The 25840-nt window shown below is 49.9% G+C and overlaps 1 protein-coding gene across 1 annotated transcript in view; it reads right to left on the bottom strand.

The window, feature by feature from the left end:
- The window catches only part of ABCG4 (ATP binding cassette subfamily G member 4), a 60292-nt gene extending 36669 nt beyond the window's left edge, over positions 1 to 23623 (bottom strand). Inside the window, exons 1-2 of the mRNA XM_084803559.1 lie at positions 23524 to 23623; positions 10449 to 10687 (exon numbers count right to left, since the gene is read on the bottom strand). Coding sequence (XP_084659685.1) covers positions 10449 to 10687; positions 23524 to 23615 — 331 coding nt within the window. The 5' untranslated portion in view covers positions 23616 to 23623. The remainder of the gene's footprint in view (positions 1 to 10448; positions 10688 to 23523) is intronic.
- Between the last annotated feature and the right edge of the window lie 2217 nt (positions 23624 to 25840).

Genomic DNA, 25840 nt, shown 5'->3' with positions numbered 1-25840 from the left:
GGCCAAAATGCATTATTCGGCCCTGAAGTTGCTTAGCAGCTATGTTGTGGTTTCCCACAGTCCCTTTCAGCTGGCAAAAAAGCTGCCCAGGGAAGACAACATGGGGGGAGCACATGTGTGTACCTTGAGGGGAGCTACTGTCAATGAAGGCAGAGGGTCCAAATGTATGGAGTAAGGGAATAAATGCAGGGTGAGGTAGAGAGTAGATGAATGAAGAGGTTGTAAACTCAGACTCCATCCAAATGGCTGAAGCCGGCTCTGACGTTTGGAAACGTCAGTCCCAGCGCTTTGGTTCTCTTTCTTGGATGAATCCCAAACCACAGACATCACTGAGAAAAAGTTGGCCAATGCCAGTGAACAGCAAGCACGGTTTGCCTATGAGAGCCAGTGTTGTGTGAGGCGGTTCGAGAGTTGGACTTGGTTTCTGGAGATCCAGGCTCTAATCCCCAATCAGTCAAGAAGCTCACCGGGTGACTTTGGGCCAGGCACTGACTCTCAGCCTAACCTATCTCACAGGGCTGTTGTGAGGATAAAATGGAGAGGAGGATCATGTACACTGTTTGGGCTCCTTGGAGGAAAGGTGGGATATAAATGTAACAAATAAAATAAAACAAATAAATATGGGAGGACTTAATGACAACACACACACACACACACAGTTGGAAAACCAAAGCTGTTTAAAATGCAAGGTTTGTTTCTCCACCTGAACTTGGTGGCAAAACTTAGCAAAATGCTACGTATGTGTTTGTGTCTCTACCTGTCTGTCCTGTGGATTTTTCAGACCCTGTTTGGGGTAGCATTGACAGAGAGATCTATAACCTCCCTTTATACCCTTTAGGTGTGTAGAGTGCTGAACCACAAGACTAGTATGTTAAAGGTATATTTAAGAAGGAAAACTTAATCAAGATTGCAATTCCTTACAAGAAGGCTGGCATAATTATTTTCATATTCTAACAGTTGCTATATCAGGCTTATAGCCTGGTCACTTGGGGTGAGTAAGGATTGCCTGCAGGCAACCAGACAAGAAAGGCTGTATTATACAACTCTCCTGTAGGTTGGCCTTCCCCAACTGGGTGCCCTCCAGATGTGTTGGACTGGAAGGCTGCTGTAGGCAGTTGTTTAGGAAAACATACCTCCCCAAAGCCTCGTGCGCCACTGAAGGGGTCCTTGAAAATGTAGCAGCCTGAACACGCATACTTTAAACACAAGACCATATCACTGGTGGCCTGGGGCCCCATTGTGCAAAAGGTTGCACCCTGTGAAAGATGTGGCCCTGAGCGATTCCTTCTAATGGAGAGGGGAAAACGGGAAAACGTATGACACAAATACGGCCAGCCATCCTGTCGCAACCTGTTTCACTAGCACAGTCCAATAGTTGAGGAGGGGGGCGGATTTACAATCCACCTAATCTAATCTCTCTTTGTAGATCCTATCCTCTCTTGTCCTAAAACCTCTTTCTCTGTCTTGCTAATCTGGGTTTCTAAAATGATCCTGACACAGTACGTCCGCTAAAGCATGCTGGAGGAATGCTTTATCACCCATATCTCTAAGCGGAGATTGTAGGGGGTGGGGTGGGGAACAGATAAACCTTTCTTTAAAAAAAAAAGGGGGGGAAAGGTACAAGTAACTGGGATTGAAAGGTGTAGGGGTGTGTGTGTGTGTGTGTGTGTGTGTGCGCGCACGCGCGTGTGTAGTGAGCAGTCAGACCAAATTTGCCGGAAGTCTTAGAGTAATTTTCTGTCCATTTTGCATAGAGAGGTGAGAAACACAGTTCAAAACCACTTCGTTGCACACAACACGAGGACTTCTGTAGCCCCACAGTGCAGCTGGAAAACAATATAGCAACAACAACAAAGCTCTCTCTCTCTGCTTCCAATGTAACTAGGCTCTGCATACACCTAGCAGCAAGCCTTCCACAGAGAGAGGTGCTGGGCCCCAAAGCTTGCTCTAAGCCTCCTTCTTTCCGGACCACCCCAGTCCCAGAAGTCTGTAGTTATTCAGTACAATAAGAAAACCATTTCGTACATGCTCAGGAAAATGCCCCCCCCCCACTCATTACTCGGCATGGCTGAGCTCCCTAGTGTAGAGAGCATTCTGGGGCCGAGTTGTGGCATTGAAACAGGCTCTTGAGCACACTCCGGGAGAGAGCGGAGGACAGGAAGGCCTGGCGTGCTGTGGTCCACGGGGTCATCAAGAGTCGGACACGACTGAACGACTGAACAACCACAACAACTGGGGCAGAGAGCCCTACCTCATACTAAGCCCCCAAGCACAGGCAAAAAAACTACTGCGAGAAACACACATCGCCTCTTAGGGCGCGGGGTGGGGGGGAGGGAGAGGAGGAGGAGGAGAAGGGTTTTTGCAAAGAGCCAGGCCGGTTTTGCAGCAGATTATAATCTGTGGGCGATTGCGAGAGAAGCCCCAGCGCACGACAGGCTGCAGCGCGGCACCAGCCCAGCGCAAGGCCCACTGCTGGCCTGCCTCTCACACCCGACTGCAGCTCCAGCGCTGCGCGGTTACTCGAGTTCACTGACTGCCAGTAACCCTCGCCTGCCGCCAGCTCAGCAGCTGCGACTCCAGCTCGGCTCAGGCGCACCAGAGGACATCCTCCTCTGCAGGAGGCTTTTTCTGATGCTTTGAGCCAGGGCCAGAGGCGTGTGGCTGGGCTCTGAGCGCCGGCAGGAGTGCCCAGCACCCTCTCCGCCTGCAGAACCACAGAGCACGTCTCCCTCCGCCCTGCTCCCCTTCCAGATAACTGCCTTGCAGATAACCCCCCCTGCTTGCAGCACTCGTTTGCTGCAAGCCATGCACCTGCACACCGCCGCGCAAGGGCTCCGCATGGCGCGCAAAAATGGCGACTGGCGCCGCTGGAGAATGGGTCGGGTCAGCGCTCACACCTGGTGCGATGATCCAGCCGAGACATTGATCACAGAGCCGGGGGCAGCCCGAAGCGGAAGAGCCATGGGAATTGCACCCACACTTTCTTTCCAGGCCTTCAGCTGGGCCTCGAGTTGCCCCATCTGTCTTTCCTGCGGCAGGGTCTAGGCTGCTCCCAGGGAGTGGAGGCTGGTCCGATGTCAATGGGGCTGTGGATCCGCTCTGGGTTTCAGCCAGAACCAGTCAGAACTCTAAAGGAGTTTTGCTCCTTTTGAGTTCTGACTGGTTCTGGCTGAAACCCGGAGTGGATCCGCCGCCCCACTGACATCGGAGCCACCAGCCTCCACTGCTTCCAGACGAGGCCTTAATACAATCGCTCTCCCTCATTCAGAAAACTTTGCAGGGGATCCCTGCAATGTTGTATTCCATTTCTCATCCTCCCCACATCTTCCATCTTCTATCGGTTTAATCTGTTTGTTTAATTTATATCCCACATTTTGCCAGGTTTTTAAATGGAGGAAAAAACCTTGAATTTTAAAAGCTTTGGTTTTCCGTATGTGTGTGTGTGTGTGTGTATGTGTGTGTTTATTCAGCCCTCCCTTATTTATTGATTGATTGAGTGAGTGACATTTATATCCCACTTTTCCTCTGAGGAGTCCAAGACGACATACACAATCCTCTTCCTCTCCATTTTATCCTCACAGCAACCCCGTGAGGCAGGTTAGGCTGAGAGCCAGTGACCGGCCCAAAGTTACTCAGTGAGCTTCATGGCTGAGTGGGGACTCGAACCCGAATCTCTGGAGTCCCAATCCAACACTCTAACCACTACACCACACTGGCTCTTCTTCTTACCAGAAAAAATCTGCGCTAAGAATCCTCTGTCTGGAAGTACCCCTCATCTAAAGGCGTGCTAGTGCATCTTGGCTTTGGGGACTCTGCAGTGGCATCTCAGCAACAGAACATGTTGCTGAACTAGAACTCCCAGGGTTCCTTGTGGAAAGCCATGATGGTTGAACTGGCACAGCCCACTCCGATCCCATGAAGACCCCACTGAGGTCAGGGGAGGTTGCCATGTAAAGCCTACCCCTAATATTGGAGGTGTGACAGGATGTGACCCATCACTTTGGCCCTTCTAGGAATTGGTTGCGCCTTTCTCCTACTCCCCCTGCCCCACAGCAGACAAGGTTAGCCAGGGGACAAAAGAATTTGGGGAGAGGCTTCTTCAGTGCAGCGGAAAGCGATCTCATCATTCCAGGTCAGGTGACATCAGCATAAGCTGAGCAATAGTGCTGGCAGGACAGCTTCTGAGACGGACACACTGTCTTGCGATGACTTACACTATGACATGGGCCACTTTGCAGAAACATGGTCATATGAGTCAGATCCTAAGTCCATCGAGCCTGTTGCAGCCTAACATCTTTCAGCCGAGGGGGGGGGGGATTCAATTTTGGAGTTCTTGGGGCTGTGTTCCACTTGGCAGGGCCAAAACATCAAAAATATCAGCCTATTTCAGCTTAAAGCTCTTACTGCCAGCCACTAAGCCCTAGGAAACCACCAAATGACTGGCAGCAGGGAGAAAGGGCTGAAGCCTTGGGAAAGATTCTGTCAGCTGGCAATGGCAGGGACTGTACCACCAAGCTACGGCCCCTGTTGATAAACAACTATTGAGGCAAATACAGACAAGCTTGTGACACCGAGCTCTCTGAAAAACCTGATTATTTTCAGGGACGGCAGGAAGCAAGGTGGCCAGATGTGTCCCAGATACCTTGACTTGGGCTGGGAGGAAGGTGGAGACCCCAGCCACAGAGTCACGTGGCTGACGCTCAGTGTTTGTGCACAGGCAGGGCTGGTGGAGGAAGGCTCTTCTTCAAGGGCTTCACAAAGTCAACCCCAAGTAGGATTAACCTGGATCTTACTGGCTTAGGCAGAGCAAAACTCCTTTGGGCTCTGCAGATAGTGAACCAGCCACATTACTCTCCGCTCCCACCCACCCACCCCCTTCCCTCTTCTTGCCCACAGCTGAAGCAACGGGTAAATATTCTGAAGACGCCTCGAGTGCAGGGTTGTGCAACTCGTGGCCTGCCAAGCCCAAGACGGCCCACCAGTAGCTGTGAATTTTGGCTCGTCTTGAGGCGGGGGCTTGATAACTCCCTTGTATTTGCACTCCTGGGCAACTGGCTAAAAAAGGAGGTTTATCGCGCCCCTGGTGGGCCACCATTTATGGCTAGTGGGCTGCAGCGTGTGTGCGGGAGGTGCCTACTTTGGGCGTTTATCGAGGTGGTGCTACGTTTCACTTGGTGAAGCAGTGTAAACACATCCATTCCTTCCACCACACAACTCAAGGAGCATTTGACATGGGTGCTCCACATGCCCAGTAAGTCGGCTGGGGAGATGGTCTTCCCCACCATTTGTCAGAGGGGAGAAAAGCACACGATCCAAAACTGCCATGCCTGTGGGCATCTGTGTAGAGCAATGGAGGCTGGTGGCTCCGATGTCCGTGGGGTGGTGAATCCGCTCCAGGTTTCAGTCAGAACTCTAAGCACCTCTAAAGGTGCTTAGAGTTCTGACTGAAACCTGGAGCGGATTCACCACCCCACGGACATCGGAGCCACCAGCCTCCACTAGCAGGGAGTGCCCGCTTGAGACGTCCCTTAAGATGCACGCGATGTTCCTGGCTCCACCATGCCAAGAGCAGCAGCATTGCCCAGAAAATCACCTGAGCTGGTCCACGCTGCCCACTTGTGTTGTCTCTTGGGGGAGTTAACTGGCTTTCCGAAACGGTTAACTGGGGGGGGGCGGGTAGAGACTGGCTTTTCCATCCCTGGGCCACAGATGAGGCAAGTTCAAGATACCCCGTGAAATTATCTCAGGTGCAAACCGAAAAGCAATCCCCTGCTCTACCGTGTGTTTTCCCAGCCCCAAGATCTTCCTGGGCTCCTTCCGGCGCCGTTTCCCCTTCTGTTTCTGGGGGCTGGTGATTGGCATCCCATTAAGAAGAGCTAATTAAGGCAGGCTGCCACCTACCACCTGCCGAAACCCTCCCACAGTTTTCTGCAGCACTGATTTATATGCAAGGAGCAAGTGGTTCCACCCAGGCAGGATAAGTATCCCTGGAGAGCGCAGAGGGAGGGAGGGAAGAAAAGAGGGACCCAAAGCTGGGGCAGGAAACAGATGCTAAACTTATCTCCTTATCATACTTTGCTTTTTGCTTTACTCCAAGGCCTCAGTGCTTCACAGGGACTGAGTAGACTCTGCAAAGCAAGGCATCCCTTTGTGAGGGGAGTCCCACCCTAGAATCGGGAGTCATATGGACATAAGAAGAACTGGGCTGAATCAAACCAACGGTCCACCTCATCCAGCATTCTGCTCACACGGTGGCCAACCAGCTGTCAACCAGGATCCCACAAGCAGGGCATGAGTGCAACAGCACCCTCCCGCCCAAGTTCCCCAGCAACTGGTGTTCATAGGCATACTGACTCTGATACTGGAGGCAGAACATAGCCATCAGGACTAGCAGCCTTTGATAGCCTTCTCCTCCAGGAATTTGTCTAACCCCCTTTTAAAGCCATCCAAATGGGTGGCCATCACTACTTCTTGTGGTAGCGAATTCCATAGTGCAATCATGCACTGCGTGAAGGACTTCCTTTGCTTGTCCTGAATCTCCCAGCAATCAGCTCCATGGGATGGCCCCACTGGGTTCAAGTATTATGAGAGGGAAAAGGTCTTCTCCCTCCCCACTTCCTCCACACCATGTGTAATTTCATACATTTCTATCATGTCCCCCCGACTCCACTTTTCACTTTTTAATCTCAGCTAAAAATCCCCAAACATTGTAACCCTTCCTCCTAAGGAGAGAGAATTTGGTTGTTCTTTCCTGCACCTTTTCCAGCTCCACAATACCCTTTTTGAGTTGCGGCAACCAGAGTCGTACGCAATATTCTAAATTCGATCACACCATAGATTCGTATGAAGGCACTGCAATGTTGGCAGTTTTATTTTTTTTATTCCTTTCCTAGTGATGCCTGGGATGGTGTATTTCTTTTTCGCAGGCCAGAGACCATGAGACACAAGCAACAGCTTAGTTTGGCAAATTGCTACCTCTCCGCCTCAGAACCTGCTGTCGGCATGTGGGGAATAAATGGGCGGTATCCAATGTTAATCTAACTCGAGTCTCATTCCTTTCAATGGGTCTGCTCTAAGTAGGACTAACATTGGCTAGAACCCAATAATGATGATTTGCCTCTGATATGTGCTGGGATGATAACACACACAAACAGGAATGGCCTTGGTCGCCTTGGTGGATGATAAGAGGAGGGCTCTGGATAGAGGCGAATGCTCTTCCTTGTTCTCCTCGACCTCTCAGTGGCTTTTGATACCGTTGACCATGGCATCCTCCTGGACTGCCTGGAGAGGTTGGGCATTGGAGACAATGTAATATGGTGGTTCCGGTCCTTCCTCTCCGGCAGGTACCAGAGGGTAGCACTGGGAGAGGAAGTGTCGGACCCATGGCCGCTTGCATGTGGGGTGCCACAGGGTTCCATTCTCTCCCTGATGCACTTTAACATCTATGCAAAGCTGCTGGGGGCTGTCATCAGGAGGTTTGGGGTGCGGTGTCATCAATATGCGGATGACATGCAGCTCTACCTCTCGTTCAAACCTTCACTAGGGTTGGCTGCGGAATCCCTGTCCAAATGTCTGGTGAGTGGCTGGATGGGGAGGAATAAGCTGAAGCTGAACCCTGACAAGACCAAGGTACTTTTGGTGGGAGACAAGAGTAGGTTGGGGGATGTTGACCTGGTGCTGAATGGGGTACGGCTACCCTTGAAAGACCAGGTCCGCAGCCTGAGGGTCATTTTGAACTCCCAGCTGTCAATGGAGGCTCAGGTGTCAGCTGTAAGCCAGACAGCGCTATACCAACTCCATCTGATACGGCGGCTGCGCCCCTTCCTTCCCGACCATCTGCTCCCATCGGTAGTACATGCCCTGGTCTCCTCTCGTCTAGACTACTGTAATGCGCTCTACGTGGGGTTACCCTTGAAGATGGTTTGGAAGCTGCAGCTGGTGTTGGTTTTGACCTTTAAAACCCTATACGGTTCCGGCCCAGCCTATCTCAAGGAGCGCCTCCAACAACACCAGACAGGCCGCTTAACAAGATCAGCCTCGGATGGCCTTCTCTCTATTCCATCAGCCAGGACAGCTAGGCTGGTGAGGATGAGGGAGAGGGCCTTCTCTGCGGTAGCTCCCACTCTGTGGAACTCCCTCCCTAGGAAACTGTACCATGCCCCCTCTTTAATGAGCTTCCGTCACGCATTGAAAACGTGGTTGCTTAGGCAGGCATTTGGGGGCGGTTAGGGTATTGTTAAACAATGTTTTAATGTGTAATTTTACTGTTTTAAATTGTACTGTTGTACATCGCCCAGAGTGGCTGGGTGACCGGCCAGATGGGTGATTAAGAAATTTAATAAATAAATAAAACAAAACACAAAAAAGTTTTATAGAAATTCCACAAGGGGGTTGCCACAGAGAGTCAGGTTGCCATATCTGCTGAAATCCCCTCTTCAACACAGCTAATAATGGTGCAAGGGCCTTGTACTCTTTTTGCACCTGGCCACCCTAGAGAAGACCCTCTCACTAGTTGCCACCTGCCTCACTACAGATGGCAGGGGCACCCCAAAGAGGACCTAGGAGAAAGATCTTAGCTGTCATTCTGGACCCAGATCAGGCCTCCATTGGGAGACATTTGACTCTGAACTGAGCAGAGCAGGGGTGTAGAACTTTTGGCCTGGGGGCCAATTTTGGCCCACCTGGGGTCCTAATCTAGCCCTCTGGGGTTTCCTGGATGGCCCCACCCCCTTTCCTCTGACAATCAATCGCTTGGTGATTTGAAATGCGTCTCTTAAGGTTTAATTGCTGGCACTACGAGCTTGAAGATAAGCTATGCTGGTATATTTGGCTCTGCCCCTTTTGCCTTTGGCCCCGCCCACCAGTGGAATGCAGGCCCTGAGGGCTTCTCTGAAATAGAATTCAGCCCTCGGGCTGAAGGAGGTTCAACGCCCCTGGAACAGAGTGACCACATCAACTGGCAGTGGGAAAGCACAGCAAGCTTAAGTAAGGCTCTTTGCTTCCTGCAATGCCACACTTAACACCTCTTGCTTTCCAGGTATTTGGGAGTTTGATCTGAAATGCAAATGTTAAAACTAAGTTTATTAGCGGAAGTTACAGGTACAGCGCAGTACCTGGGTCAATCATCTGAATCAGGGACTGGTGCTTGTGATGCTGAAGCAGGGAAAAGGGCTTCCATATCGGCATAACTTGAAAATCCCGGAGAGGCCGGTTTAAGCTCCAGCCCCTTAGCTTGCAAAGGTGCTAAGCTGCGTTGCAAGGTGGTAAGCTTAACTCAATAGATCGAAGCAAAGCACTGTGAAACACCATCCAGCTCCTCGGTATGCTATAATAGTTTTGAAGGTCTTTCAAAGCTAAGATGTTATCTTTAAGGTATCTGTGGCCTTGCAAGGTTTGCTTGCAAGACCTTAGGTTCAACATATGGAGCTAGTTTAGCAAAATCTCTAACTCCTCTGCTCATTCCCTCTTCGCTGGTTCCTTTCCCAGGAAGCTAGGCAGGAGTTGCCTGGGTTTTACAAACAAAATTAATGTTTCACAAAGTCTCCCTTCTTTGGGGGTTTTCAAGTTAACAACTGTCCTTTTTCTGACACGTTTCCTGGTGCTGCCCTCACCATCCTCAGTTTCTAGCCCTCTCTCTAGTCTCTATCGCCATGCAAGAAATCATTCCCTCTATCTGCGATGTTCAGGCTGGGCGTGCCAACACTTATGTAGCCAAAACAGCACTATCCAGACACAAGAGGGAGGTTTCAGCAGGTCTGGGGGAGACCCAAGGTTTGCAGAAGTACAACTTTAGGGGGAAAATGTGGGAGGAGGACGTTCCCAAAAATCACCCAATGGGGTCAGACTGTGCAGTAAGCAAGGGATTTGGGCTGACTGTTGGAATAGGGGTAACATAACATACCACTGGGTGAAAGAAGGGATGGAATGGAGGGTCACAGAGGAGGCTGACAGACTGGAAGACTGAACAGCAGCACTTCACACTGCAACCTTTTGTTGCAGGTCCCTCCCGTTTCCCACACCACTCAGCCAAACACTGAAGTTGCGCAGTTCACATTCTAGAAGAAAGAGAGACTCGCACAAGCAATATGTCCTAACCAGCCAATAAGCAAGCTGCGCTGTTCCTGTGACTCAGAGGCAAATGCAGCTCAGTTTGAACATTAGTCACGATTCTCCAGACGTTTCTCTCAATTATATTCTTGCTCAAGGAGACACTGGCCAATTCAGGATTCTCCCTCTGCTGTACACAGATACACATGAAACATATGCGCACATGCATATGCTTCTGTGCTCACATGCGCCGTGCCAGAAGGGAGCATGGAAGTAAGGAGCAGGGCAAAAGCGGCGACCCTATCCGGCGTGTGCACAGACAAGTGTCAGCCTCCAGAGAGGCAGCTGGGAACAGGCCTCCCCATCCTGTGAGGGCAAGTCCCGCCTGGGGAACAGCCTACCTCTCTTCCGCCACCACGAGCCCTCGCGGACAGAATACGACAGGTCATTGAACTCAATGTCCACAGCTGAGCGCTTGGGCAGGTGGGAGAACCGCTGGGCGTCCGTGATGTGGTTCTCCACCTTCTTCAGGTGGGTGGTCAGCAGGGGAGCATCCTGAGAGCTGGAGTTGCACACAGGGTCCTCCAGGGCGATGGAGACACAGGTGGGGTCAAGGCTCTTTTCGGCCATAGCCGCCAGACTGAAGGAAAAAGGATGAAGGGAGAAAAAGGCTGTCAGATCAAGAGGGGTTTCGTGCGCACACACACGCCCCCCCCCCCCGTCTGGATGAACCAAATCCTGGATGAGAGCTCTTGGGCATGTGTGAATTACTCACCCATCCGTAGGACTCATGGGTGCAATTTATTTATTTATTTAATTTATTTAAAATATTTCTTGGCTGCCTTTCAGGGCAGAAGCCCTCCCAAGGCAGTTTACAACAATAAAATACATAAAAACAGTTAAAATATTAAAAGTGTAAAAAACATACAAACAATAAAACCAACAATGATGTTAACAGCAGCAACAGTAGCAGTCATATCAAGAGAAGGCCAAGGTAAAATAATATGTTTTCAAGGCCTTCTTAAAAGTCTGCATTGACGGAGCATGGTGGACCTCTGATGGCAGCTTGTTCCAAAGTTGTGGGGCCACTGCAGAGAAGGCCCTCTAATGTGTGTTCACTCACCTGACTGCTCTCACGGCAATCCCAGGGCTAGCTATCCAGTCTGCAAACTTGATTTCACAGCAATGGAGATGTCCCCGTGGAGGTGCCCTTCTTTTTTCCCTAGGTCACTCCTCACCCTTCTACTTGTGCTTGTCAGGTCTTGCCCTTACTATCAGTCCTCTAGCCTTTAACCCATCTGTCCTGCAGAGCCTTCATGGATTCCTCCAGGGGGAGGGGCTTGGCCTCCAAACCCTGTCCCCTGGAGAAATCCCCACTGTTATCTCCAACCTTGGATCAGAGATAACAGCTGGGATTCCCCTGCACATGAACACCTCTCATGAATCAGCTCCACCGCAAGTACAGAAGGTGGTTAGACAGCAGGGATCTGCAGTGGTGGTCCTCAGACCGAGTCTTGCCCCTTGAGGGGTGTTGCCCCCATAACTGCCAACCCAAGGGTCAAAAGAACGAGAGCTGCAGCATGGGTGGAGGTGTGTCCGAAGCCTTGACCTGCCACCCTCTAATCTCTGTCCAGCCAAAGCTAGTAGCTGACCAGGGTTATAAAGGGCATGAAGGGGCGATCAGCTCACACAAAACTAATGAGTATGCACATCAGATCAAGTGGTTATATACCAAGTCTGGCCATCCATCCAGTAATATCCACTCCAGGGGTGGGGAGCCTCTTTCAGTCTAAGGGCAGAATTCAATGTCAGAGAAGCTCTAGAGGGTTGCATTCTGGGGATGGGCGGAGCCAAAGGTAAAGAGGTGGGCCCAAAATTAACACACTCCTCCAGCATATTGTAGCTTAAAGCCCTTAGAGCCAGGAACTAAGCCTTAGGGGATGCATGTAGAAGATGTTGCTCTGGGACCTGGAAGGCTGGATGTTGCTCTGGGACCTGAGGTTCCCCACTGCTGATCTACTCTGATTGGCAGCGGCTGTCCAAGGTCTCCCCCTTTTCCTGGTGCTGCTACCTGGCTTCTTTTCCCATGGAGATGGCTGGGATTGAACACGGAACCTTTTGCCTGCAGCACATGGCCTCCAGCACTGAGCTGTGGGTCCTATTTCCTCTGCACATAGAGTCTGGCTCCTACGGTCCTCTTTTCGCTCAGGAGCTCAACTGGAAAGCCAGTAGCAGGTACTCAGTGTTTCAATCATGCTTGGCCTTCCCATTATCGTTTCTGCTGCCTCCTGGGCCCAGCTCCTGGGCCAAAGCAGCAGGACAGGAATGGCCATGCCTCCGAGGGTGCCCGCCTTTGCCCTCCTCCCCCCATCAGCCGAGGAGGAGAATGAGCGGAGGGCTCCATCCGTTTCCCCGTCCCCAGGAGGCTGCATTAGAGATTACAGGGGTGCCACAGAAGTCACTGGGGGTGGGTAGGGGGTCCCGTCCTTTTGGAACATCTCGCACGGCTTCGATCCTTGCCGACTAGGCAGGCATAAATGTGCCTGTGTAAACGCAACTGGGACGCATGCTCTCGGGGCTGGTCCTACCATTAGGCAGCAGTTGGGCAGCTGATATTGGGTATCACGGCAGGACAGCAAATTCGTTAGTTATCAGATTTATTATGGTTGTGTTTTTACTGCCAGGGAGAGGTGCTTGTGGGACGTGCTGCCTCCGGTGCCAAAATAACTTGGCCAGCCTTGGGGACTCCGTGCCATGGCTCGCAGGTGGGGGAGACACTCCCTATTCTGCCTCAGGCAGCAACATCTCTTGGGCTGGCCCTGATCCTAGTAAACAAAGGGGCAGGTTTTCCTCATCTTGTGAGAAAGGTAAAAATGGACTTACTGAGGCTCCCCACCCCCACACACACCCAACTGATATTCCTCCACGGTCTAATTTCAGCCACTCTGTGATGCTGGAGAGATAGAAGTGAGGTGTGAGAAACCAGCCCTCTTACCCAGTCCCCTCCTGTCCCTGATAAATCTGTGGAGTGAGCTCTTGGATGAGGTCTGCCTGGCACCAGCATTGTTATCTTTTCAGCGCCAGGTTAAGACCTCTCTCTTTTCCCAGGCCTTTGGCAGCACATGATGCGTTTTAATTGGTCCTGGATGTGTCTTTAGTTAGAACTGACTGTTCAAAGTTGCTTTTAGCTATATGTTGTTTGTGTATATTGTCTGTGTGCTTTTATGTAAATGGCTTTTAAACTTGGTATGTTGTATTTTAATGTTTTAACTCCTGTAAACCACCCAGAGAGCTTTGGCTATGGGGCAGTATAGAAATGTAATAACACCAACCATAACAACCTCTCTCTCTCTCTCTCTGTCCCCATCTTGTCCCTGGTTTTGCCATGTGGGGATACCTTGTTAGAATTGTTAGCATAAGTTTATTTTTATTTATTTAAAAGATGTTTATACTGTCCTTCAGTTACATTTTTTAAAAGGGTGGTAGACAACAAACCATTAAAATATACAATAAATAGTTATAAAACAATAAATAAAGATCCAGAAAACAACAGTAAAGGCAGCATAAAAATGTATCCAGCAGGCATTAAAAACACAGCAATGGTTAAAAGCCTGGGAAAATAAAAAGGCCTCCACTTGCCATCTAAAAGAGAACAGTGTTGGCACAAGGTGAGCCTTCATGGATGGAGAATTCTACAAGCGGGATGCCACCACCGAGAAGGCCCTCTCTCTGGTCACCACCTGCCTAACTACAGATGGTGGTGGCACCCCAAGGAGGACCTCTGAAGATTATCTTATTTGCTAGAATGGCCATTCTCTGGGGTTCAGCTCCCTTGCCACAGTCTCTAGAAGTAAAAGCTCTGTGTGTGGAATGGATGCAGCTGGTCTCTAGCACACACACATTTAAGCGCTTGCAGCTGAACGCCAAAGCATTATGCAGTACATAGCCTGCCATATGCAGTACATAGCCAGCCTGTAGTGGTTATGGTATATTTTAAAGTGATGGTAAACTATTTTAGCTTTTCACTAATTTCTATAGCCAAAGGACAATATTTTGGTTTAGTTGGAGGGCATGGCACTGCAGAGTAGATTAATACAGACAATGACAGGCAGAGTAGAGCTTTGAGCAATGTGCAGTGCAGCCTTGTAAAAAGGAACATAAAAGTAACTAGTCTGCATTTTTTTTAACTACTCTGCTAAGAGGGTAGTAGTCTAGGTTTCCATACTGACCTCGGAGAAGGGGAAGTCTACTCCTCTGTGGCCACAAGTGGGACGGATCGCTTCTCTACCAGGAGCAGAGCAGTGGAACAGCAGTGTGATCCTTCCTTCCTCTGCTACCCACTGCATTTTCATGCTAGACATAAACCAGGGCCAGCCCAAGACATTTTGCTGACTGAGGCAAAGAACAAGATGGCGCCCTCTCCTGTTCCATGTACAAAAACCCGTCTGGACCGGCACATGACTGTCTTCAGCACTAATGGTGGGACAATGTCCTCCACTGCACCAGAAGGTAGCAGGTTAACTTAGGGGGCGGAGAGTAGGCCGCATGGCACACAGGTCTCTCCTCCAACACCTTGCTGCCACCTCCCAGCATCTGCTGCCTGAGGCGACTGCTTCACTCTGCCTGATGGTAGGGCCAGCCCTGACATAAAGGAACAGAAGCCCCTTCCTTTATGGACAGCATGGAAACTAAGCACCTGGCAGAGGAGCAACAGAGTGACCCACCCCTCCTTTGCTAGACCACTCACTCGCTTGCCTGGAATTCCTTGTCACCATAGGTGACCAGGCGAGTTGTTAAATAGATGTCTAGTATAATGGGGAGGGGGGCAGGCACTCAAGCAGCGGTCAATGGCTTTAGAGCTGGGGAGCTTACAAGGAAATCCCTATTTTAATCTGTGAGATGTTGGACAGGATGCCCCAAGGTCTGTCCTGGCCTGTTTGAAACAACGAGTGGAACATCAGACCCACTTGGCACAGGATCGTTCCACAGCCAACCCCCAGCTCTCCTGCTGTTGCCTTTGGGGGCTGCAAGTTCAGAAAGAACAAGGCCACCAAGAAGCAAGGGGCGGCAGAGGGTCTCCAGCCTTCTTTCGGCTCCCTCTAACACGAGGGTTGGTTTGTTAATTCAAAGGAGGAAAACAGCCTCAAAGCAAACTGTGGAAGAACTCCCCATAGGTGGCAGCCCCCCTGCCCCAAATTCAAGCCGAGGGCAGCCCCGGTGGCTGGAGCGTGTCTTCGTCCTCGTCAAGGGACAAAGACCGAACTCACCACTCCATCCCTAAGGAAAGGCGAAAGGTGCTGAGTCCTAGACCTGTGGCACAAACGTTGGCACATGAACCCGGGACGGTGCAAAGAGCCCGATGTGGTTGGAGAGGATATATTTCTAGAAGGGGGTATGGCTCATCACGCTTTCAAAGGCTCTTGTGGGGAAACAACCTCCTTGCACCCCCTTGGACAGAGCCAGCCCCGCCCACCCCGCAGCCGTCCAGGCAAAGCATTAACAGTGCTTGATGCCAACTTGTCCAGCCAGGCGGCCAGCAAAGTGCTTGCTAGGCCCCCACACCAAATCAGCACTCTCCTCCTCCCACTCGTCGCCCCCTTTTCTGCAGGCCCACAGGTGAGGACAAACCTTAGCACAGCCTTCCCCAACCTGGGGCTGTTCAGATGGTTGGGACTACAGTGCCCATCATCCCTGACCATTTGCCGGACTGACAGGAACTGAAGTCCAAAAGATGCAGAGGGCACCAGGTTGAGGAAGGCTGTCTTAAGAGGGTCAGCAGAGAGCTCGTTGGCTTTCTGGTCCAGAGGTGCCCACAGGCAGGCAGAGGGGAGGCAGGCAGGATGGGCTCCTCCTCCAGTCAGAGCTTACTCTGAACATCAGAAGAGCCCTCCTGGATCTGACCAAGGGTCCACCTAGTCCAACATTCTGTTCACAAAGTGGCCAACCAGCTGCCCATGAGAAACCCACAAGCAGGGCATAAGTGCAACAGCACCATCCTGCCCATGTTCCCCAGCAAATGGTGTACATAGGCATCCAGCTTCTGATCCTGGGGCAAACATAGAGCCATCAGAATTAGGAGCCATCGACAGCCTCCTCCTCCAGGACTTTGTCCAATCCCCTGTTAAAGCCATCCAAACTGGTGGCCATCACTATGTCTTATGGAATTCCGTAGTTCAACTCTGCTCTCTGTGAAGTAGTCTCCTGTTCTCTGTCCTGAATCTACCAACCAACAGCTTCATGGGATGACCCCATTGGGCTCTAGTATTGTGCATGAGAGAGAAAAATATCTCCCTATCCACATTCTCCACACCATGCATCATTCTGCACACCTTTGCTCACTTGCCATTCCTTAGCCTACATTTTGGAGCAATGCAGCTTCCTGTGCTGTGCCTTCTACAAAGACACCAGCCGCAGGCAGCACAGAGATCTCAGCAGATTTCATTCCTTGCGATGAACTGACAGCACCTCTTTGCACAACAGACCAGGGGCGCTGCCCGTTCCCTGGCAATATCTTTTCCATTCTTCTACCCCCCACCCCGATCCCCAGAATTCAACTTTTATGAGGATCTTGCTGCCACCTCAATGCAAAACACCTACACCATACAGACATTCATTTTCTTAGTCCATACGTGCCTTAGAAGGGGACAGAAATGTTGTGGAAGGAGCACAGGGGAGGGGGCAAGAGCCAAAGCTCTCCCCTTCAAGCCACACATGATTATGTTTCAGGAATGCTTTTATTTCTAGTTAGCTGACAAATGCATTAAGATGCATTGCTCATTTGCAATTTGATCTTGGATCTCTGTAGGTGCAGAACTCAGCCCTTTACTGTAAATCTTGCTTCCTCCATCTTGCCAATAAATCTTGTCTTCCAACCTAAAGGAATCCTGAAATGGAGCCCCTGGTGGACGGGTTGTTTTAGATTTGGGAATATTTTCCTCAGTTTTCTGAACAGTTAAAATATTTAGCACTTGCAGCCTGATCCTGTCCGTATTTGCTGGGAAGTAAGCTCCTGCCAAGATCAATGAGGCTTTCAAGCATACATACGATTCAGCAGCAATAACTGTCTTTAGCTAATCCAAAGACTGAGAAACCTTCTCATTAAGGGGTATTTAGAACTGCAAGCGTAATTCCTTTGGTGAATTTTTAAAAGGGTTTCTAATGGAGGGGCTTCTTTGAAAACAAAGCAGGTGAACTTACGAAGGTTATGGAGATCAAAACTGCTCCCTGCATAAACCATCCGAATGCAGCTATGAGCGCCTCTCATTTCACCAGCTTCTGTGCCAGCATCTGGGCAAAGGGGCTGGAATGAGGACCCTTCATACAGCCTCCCATACTGCAGAACAGCGGAAAACATCTCTAGTAAATGGAAATGCACCCCTCGCCATCACAAATGAACCCACCTGGGGGTTTCCTGATGTGAGCAGAACTAATCCCCGTTCAGGGCTGAGAATTCCATCTTACACCCCCCCCCCCCCACACACACACACTGAATGCAAAGTACACCTTGCAGAGAGGGCAATGCTTGGACCATAAATCCCCCCCCCACACACACACTTTCTAATATGAATGCCAAAAAGTTTGCTGTACTGGGGGTGTTTCCTCCAGCTGTGCTGTGCAGTGCAGAAAGGTGGTCCAGGTTTTCCATTGCAACCCATCCTTCCTCTCTACCTTCTCTTCCATTTCCATCGTTGGAAGGGGGAGAGATGTCTGGCTGACACACACACCCATCCCACTAATCCCATTTGCCCCCTTCAATTAAAGCAATTCCTTCCAATTGTCCCCTCCCCGCATAAATCAGAGGGGAGGATTGTAATTTTTTAAAATTAAATTAAAATGCTGCAGATTGTCCTCGCCCCCGCCCCCAGTTCAGACTCACCTCTCGTTCTCTGTCTGTCTTTTTTCCTGGCTCTCGCCTGGATTCAGGGGCGCAGCCTCCCCGCCCCTGCAGCCGACTTCTAGCTCCCCGCTGCTGCTGCTGAGCCCCCCCAAGCTGCAGACATGTGGGGAGGGCTGTGTGTGCAGGTTCTCCCCCTCCTCCACCCCCTTTGCAGCTCGAGAGCCTCTTTGGAGCGGCGGCGGCTGCTTCGGAGACAAGAGAGGAAGAGATGCTGTTTCTGCTGCTTGTGGTCCGCGGCGCGGCTCTCCAAAGGATGCTTGGCCGGGCTGGGCTGGGCCGGGCCGGGCTGGGCAGGGACCAGCCTGGACTGCCAAGTGACTGCAGAAAGGACTATCTCAGCTTCTGCCAGCAGCATCCAGCGCTGCTGCGGCTTCTCCTCCTTTCTCCATCCCTTAAGCTCCTAAGCACGGGGTGCGTGCAGCGCGCGTGCGTCCGCTGGGAGAGTGGGGGTTACAGAGAGCCCCCCTCCCCAGCTCTTCTCAGCCAAGCAGCCCCTTAGCAGCCCCCCTGCCCTGGCTGGGGAGGGCTCCCTCCTCCATCCGCCTGCAGGTTCATCGCCTCTCTGCTGAATGTCACAAGCATCATCAAGGGGGAGGGAAGGCTGGGCTGGGCTTCCAGGGCAGGTTTCTGCTTTCTCAGCCAGCACAATAGCTTCTCTTAAAGGGACCGGTGGATTAAGTTCTTAAGAGGGGAAGGGAAAAATACCCCCACCCCCAGCAGCAGCCGTGGCAGCCAGCGGCCCAGCCTTCCAGCTGCCTGACAAAGGCCATGATGCTTGGTATGCTCCCCCTCCTCTGGGAGACCCTACTGCACTCAAAAAGAGAGAGAAAAGGCAAGCTTCTAGTCCTGGAGAGGGTCAGGTCCGTTGCCCAAGCCTGGCCTTCCCTTTGAGCCAGAACAACTCAGCCACAGAAGCTGAGAAAAGGAGAACGTCAGGGGTGGGGGGTACAGAAAGAAGAAAAGGTGGCCCCTTAAAGCTTGCCCCCAAGGGATTGTGGCCCTCGACAGAAAATGGTTGCCCACCCCTGCCTTTGTCTAAACGCCAGCAGTGGGGAAAGTCTTTCAGCCCTAGAACAAAATTCCGTTTTGGAGAAGTTCTCAGGCCTACATTGGGGGGGGGGGGGATATAAAAAACACCAGCACAGTATTGCTTAAAGCACTTACTGCCAGTCCCTGAGCTGTAGGAGAGGCATTTCAACCTCATAGAATGGGGGGAAACTGCACAAAACACAGAAAATCACCCAATTGTCAGTGGTTGGGAAAAGGGGGTGGGGTCAGGGGAAGGGGGCGTGGACCTCTGGGGAATCCTGCGGGGTGCAAATTTGGCCCCCAGCCTGAGGTTCTCTACCCCTGCTGTAAGCCTTTGGCAAAGTTTTTTTTAAAAATGCAGTGGAAAGCACTTAAGATTATTTTAAACAAGGAAAAATACCGTCATCATCACAAACCAAACACTACTAAATAACATGCTGTTGAAATGGGCTCTTTTGAAGCACTGGACAGGAGGATCCCAGAGGCAGGAGCAGGAGGTTGGGTCACTTTGATAGGCCCAACACTGGTGAAGTAAAACTTGTTAGACGTAATGCCTTAGCTGGCGCTTTCCTTACCACCTCAAAGCACAGCGCTCTCCGAAGGAGCAAGTCGGGTCACATGTGCAACAGTGGGTCATCGAGTGTACATTTTCTGAATGTAGGGAAAGCAAGGGGTGTACACAGCGTGTGTGGCAGTACACAGGAAGGGGAAGAAAAGGGCGACTGAAATGCTCAGGGGGCTGGAGCAACTCCCCTACAAGGGAAGGTTACAACAGCTGGGATTGTTTAGCTTGGAAAAAAGGAGGGGAAGGGGAGACACGATGGAGGTCTACAGAATTAGGCATGGTGTGGAGAATGTGGATAGGGAGACATTTTTCTCCCTCTCTCAGAATACGTCAGCCCAAAGGGGGTCCTCCCATGAAGCTGATTGGTGGGAGATTCAGGACAGAGAAAAGGAAGGGCATCTTCACACAACACATAGTTAAACTACGGAATTCACTACCACAGGATGTAGTGATGGCCACCAATTTGGATGGCTTTAAAAAGGGGTTGGACAAATTCCTGGAGGAGGAGGTTATCAATGGCTACTGGTCCTGATGGCTCTATGCCACCTCCAGTACCAGAGGCAGTGAGCCTGTGTACACCAGTTGCTCGGGAACATGGGCAGGAGGGTGCTGTTGTGCTCATCTCCTGCTTGGGGGTTCCCGATCAACAGCTGGTTGGCCACTGTGTGGACAGAATGCTGGACTAGATGGACCCTCGGTCTGATCCAGCAGGGCTCTTCTTAGGTTCTTAAGAACTAAGATGCCAAGAAACAATACAGGAGTGATCACTGTTTAGCCTGGTCCATGTGGACCCAGGACAGCCAGAACCATGTTTTCGTTAAAGGCGCATGAATAAAGTCCACCTCGGCACTCAAGGGATCCAGAAAAGACAGCAGTTCCTTCCAGATCTACGCCTGTGGGGACACTGAGGTGCAAGGCCCACAGCTCCAGCTGCTCTTGGCACCTGCCTGGCTTGGCTAAGATCCATCAGTCTTTGAAGTAAAAAAAGCCAACCAAAATTAATAACAGCAAACCTCCTGGATATAATTAGTCATGAGACCAGGAGCAGAGTGACAGCCTCCTAGGATCTGAGAAACTCTCTGGAGGTCATCTAATCCTGCAGGGGTGGGAAGATGGTAGATTGGGAACTCCTGGTAGATCTCTGGGAGATTTGCGGTGGATCAGCAAGGATTTTGGGCTCCCAGCAGTCTAACAATTAAAAAGTATTCTTCTCCCCAGCCCTCAGATTAGGTTGCTGAACAAGAACATTCCATTGCTTGGAGTGGGTTTTTGTGTGAAAGGACCTGTGAGCTTGGTTCTGGTACCGATCCATATTCCTGGGCTGAGCATGTACTCAGAGGCACCCTGTTCCTTAATTCACAGTACACGTCCACCTGCAGAAGCCTCTATTTTGCACCTGGCTCTGGTTTCTTTTTTAAAAATATATTTACTTTTAGTATTTTTATCTTCCTGTAAAAACAACCAAGGCTGTGCCAAGATTGCTGGACCTCTTGGGGTTCTATCAGAGAACAAAGTAGACCCCGCACGCCTGATGTCTGCCTGCCCCATTCTCATCCACCCTCCCCTAGTGGTGAGAGGGCTGGACGGAGACTGAGAGACCTCAGTTCAAGTTCCCACTCAGCCATGAAGCTCCCTGGGTGACTTTGGGCCAGTCATGGATTCTCAGCCTGAACTACCTCACAGGGTTGTTGTGAAGATAAAATGAAGAGAAGGAAGACTAGGTAAGCCGCCTTGGGTTCCTTGCAAGAGGAAAAAAGGTGGGAATAAATGTAATAAATAAATATTTTATTTATTACATTTATATCCTGCTTTTTCCCCTCTGGCAAGGATATTTATTTATTTATATTGGCTGCCTTTCAGAGCACCAGCCCTTTCAAGGCAGCATACAGCAATAAAACACACAAAACCGGTATGATATTAAGAATGATAAAAACACAAGAAAAACAGTAAGAATACAAGAAAAACAGCAAATCAACAACAATGAAAACAAGAAAAGCAGCAATAAAAACAGCAACAAAGGCAATCATATTAGAAGAAGGCCAGAGTAAAATAATATGTTTGCAAGGCCTTCTAAAGGCCTGCAATGTTGGAGCGTGGTGGACCCCCAATGGCTTATTCCAGAGGTAAACATATTCCAGAAGTAAACAAACCTCAGCCCAGTAATCCAGACTGTGTTCCTCTTCCACATAAGAAGAGCCCTGCTGGATCAGACCGAGGGTCCATCTAGTCCAGCATTCTGTTCACACACTGGCCAACCAGCTGTTGACCAGGAGCCCACCCTGGCTCAGGATGTTTCTGTCACCCCATAAGACAGTCTTCCCGAACCTGGTGCCCTCCAGAAGCATTGGACTACAACCCCAGCTGGGAATGATGGGAGTTGTAGTTCCATATTAGAGAAGCCTGCCATAGGAGGACAACTTCCAAGAGAACTAACATCTTCACAAAGGAATTGCCTTGCCGGATTACACCAAAGCCCCACAGTTTAGTATTCTGCATCCAACTGCAGCAAGCCAGATGCCTCTGGGAAGTCCTGAAAAGCCCTCTCCTCTTCCCCCCGCCACCGCATCCGGCGTTCTGGGGTAGACTGCCTTGAGCATGGAAGATCTGTCGAGCTCTCACGGTAAAGTGTTGCAGATAGGCTACTCATGTGTGGAACTTTTTTTTTTTTTTTAATCCAAGAATTCCAACTAAACTAGCAGTCATCTCCCAGAATATTTCACCAAACACAATCCTTTTTGGGGTAAGCATCTCCCAGTCCATAAAGCATGTGTTCATTTGCCACTCTGAGCAGCCCACCCTACATTTCAGTCCCGGCTTTTCAGCATATTGCTGAGAGCAGGTGTTGCATGGTAGTGAAAAGTGTCAGGGTAGGACTGGGCTGACCCAGGTTCAAATCCCCTCCACGCCTGGAAGTCCTTCCCAGAACATGGATCTGGAATCACCATTCTCCCTTCCTCCAAAACCTGTCTTTTCCACGTGGCCCTTGCAGGGCTGGTGTTAAGGGACGGCATGGTGGGGCACCAGCCGAGGGCCTACAGCCCAGCAGGGGCCCACTGACAAGAGCCCCCTGGAATTACTCCTCTTCACCATGCAGCCTCCTTCTTCACCTGCTTCTCACTGTGGCACAGACAACGGCGGCGGTGAGGAGGAGCAGGAAATGCCATGGCCTGCTTGCTCCCAGCCTGGCCAGGAAGTCACAGCAATCACAAAGAAGAGGAGGAGGAACAATAGCAGCTGGTGACAATGGTGGTGAGAAGGTGGACTCGCTGGGGGGGGGCAACGGAAAGTGTCTGGCACAAGGGCCCTTGAGAATCTGGAGCTGGCACTGAGCCCTTGCTTTATCCTCTGAACCCTCATTCCCAGTGTAACCAAGCTTTATGCGCGTGTATTGGCATTTGTTTCCACACTTTACTGCAGATTGTAAACTTGAGAGCAGAGACTTAGAGATCTCCACACCGGGCTTTTTATCCTGCAACTTTACCAGGGCTTCTGCTTCTGGAGCGGGATTAAGATTGGCTCCTTCACACACATTTCCTCTTTCTTGTTTTTTAGGAGTTGCCTTTATCTGTGAGTTCTATATGTTTCATTATACAGCCACTAGATGGTGCTGCTGTTATAGCACAACTCCTCCTTTACACCTACAAATTCAATTGTTTTTTTTAATTAACTCATTATCTCCATTTCAAATAAAGCTGCAGAAATGGTTGGAAAGCACGGGAGAGGTGCTGGAGCTTGACGATGTCATGTAAAGGACCAGAAAAAACGTCTGTGAGTAACCAATCTCAATAGGAGGATAAAAGCCCCATGTGGAGAAGCACTTAGTTATGTTGCCTCTCAAAGGGTGCTTCTAGGCAGGGCTTTTATGGCGAAATCACCCTGCCTCATTCACGGAATTTTAAAAGTGAGGTGTGGGGAAAATAATGTCATCTTCCATTAGTAAACATGCTGTGTTTCCCCATCACTTCTTTCATCTTTCTTTTCTTACCTTTGAGGAGGAAAAGATGGAATTGGTGCACCGTACCAATTGATTGGTATCCCTTCGTCTGGAAGCCCCTCAACTCTGCAAACGGATGGCATGATACAAATAAGAATCCAAGGCCTGGATCTCCCTCCAGTTGGAGGAAGGAATGGCCTTCTGTTCAGCTCTCGGCATCCGTGCCAGTCATATGCTTCACCCACGTCCACCTTGCCTGAAAGACAAAAGGCATATGGGAATGAGCGCTGTTAATTGATGCCAGGCCTGGCAATTGCCATCTGCTGCCAGTCTTTCCCTGTGCCCCAGCAAATGGGGGCTGGGAGGGAGATGGAGGATATGGAAGGAACTATCAGCGAACAAATTGGAAACATAAATGGATACAACTGCCTCCGTTTGGTTCATTCTTTATTTGCTTAAAACCAAAGGTCATTGCAGAACAGGAGAAAAAAAGGGGGGAAACCCCAAAACAAATCCGCAATAAAGAATAAATCAAACAATTTCCATCACACACACACACACACACACACACGGTTATACACAATTCTGTCTAATTTTAAAAGCAGCTATTGCAAATAATTTCAAGTCTATGCCCCAACCACTGATGCCGAAGAAGCTGAGGTTGATCGGTTCTATGAAGACCTACAACACCTTCTAGAACTAACACCAAAAAAAGATGTCCTCTTCATCATAGGGGATTGGAATGCTAAAGTAGGAAGTCAAGAAATCACTGGGATAACAGGCAAGCATGGCCTTGGTGTACAAAATGAAGCAGGACAAAAGCTAATAGAGTTTTGCCAAGAGAACACGCTGATCATAGCAAACACTCTTTTCCAACAGCACAAGAGGCGACTCTACACATGGACATCACCAGATGGTCAATATCGAAATCAGATTGATTATGTCCTTTGCAGCCAAAGATGGAGAAGCTCTATACAGTCAGTCAAAACAAGACCTGGAGCTGACTGTGGCTCAGATCATGAGCTTCTTGTTGCAAAATTTCGTCTTAAATTGAAGAACGTAGGGAAAACCACTAAACCATTCAGGTATGACCTAAATCATATCCCTTATGAATATACAGTGGAGGTGAGGAATAGATTTCAGGGATTAGACCTGATAGACAGAGTACCTGAGGAGCTATGGACGGAGGTCCGTAACATTGTTCAGGAGGCAGCAACTCAATCCATCCCAAAGAAAAAGAAAGGCAAGAAAGCCAAGTGGCTGTCTGAGGAGGCTTTACAAGTAGCTGAGGAAAGAGGGGAAGCGAAAAGCAAGAGAGAAAGGGGAAGATATATCCAACTGAATGCAGAGTTCCAGAGAATAGCAAGGAGAGACAAGAAGGCCTTCTTAAATGAACAATGCAAAGAAATGGAGGAAAACAACAGAATGGGAAAGACTAGAGATCTCTTCAAGAAAACTGGAGATCTCAAGGGAATGTTTTGTGCAAAGACAGGCATGATAAAGGACAAAGAAGGCAGGGACCTAACAGAAGCAGATGAGATTAAGAAGAGGTGGAAAGAATACACAGAAGAACTATACAGGAAAGATCTGAATGTCCCTGATAGCCATGATAGTGCGGTCACTGAACTTGAGCCAGACATCCTCGAGAGTGAAGTCAAGTGGGCCTTAGGAAGCATTAGTAACAACAAAGCTAGCGGAGATGACAGTATTCCAGCTGAGCTATTTAAAATCCTAAAAGATGATGCTGTTAAAGTGCTGCACTCAATATGCCAACAAATTTGGAACACTCAACAGTGGCCACAAGACTGGAAAAGGTCAGTTTACATTCCAATTCCAAAGAAGGGCAACGCCAAAGAGTGTTCAAACTACCGCACAATTGCGCTCATTTCACATGCCAGCAAGGTGATGCTCAAAATCCTACAAGCTAGGCTTCAGCAGTATGCGAACCGAGAACTACCGGAAGTACAAGCTGGGTTTCGAAGAGGCAGAGGAACTAGAGATCAAATCGCCAACGTTCGCTGGATCATGGAGAAAGCAAGAGAATTCCAGAAAAACATTTATTTCTGCTTCATTGACTACGCTAAAGCCTTTGATTGTGTGGATCACAACAAACTGTGGCAAATTCTTAAAGTGATGGGAATACCAGACCACCTTACCTGTCTCCTGAGAAACCTGTATGAGGGTCAAGAAGCAACAGTAAGAACCAGACATGGAACAACCGAGTGGTTCAAAATTGGGAAAGGAGTACGACAAGGCTGCATATTGTCACCCTGCTTATTTAACTTATATGCAGAGTACATCATGAGAAACGCCGGGTTGGATGAATCACAGGTCGGAATTAAGATTGCTGGGAGAATTATCAACAACC

This window comes from Heloderma suspectum, chromosome 6, assembly GCF_057233095.1.
Source record: "Heloderma suspectum isolate Gila_16-S chromosome 6, 16-S_ref, whole genome shotgun sequence".
NCBI lineage: Eukaryota > Metazoa > Chordata > Lepidosauria > Squamata > Helodermatidae > Heloderma > Heloderma suspectum.
This window is presented reverse-complemented; position numbering and strand designations above follow the sequence as displayed.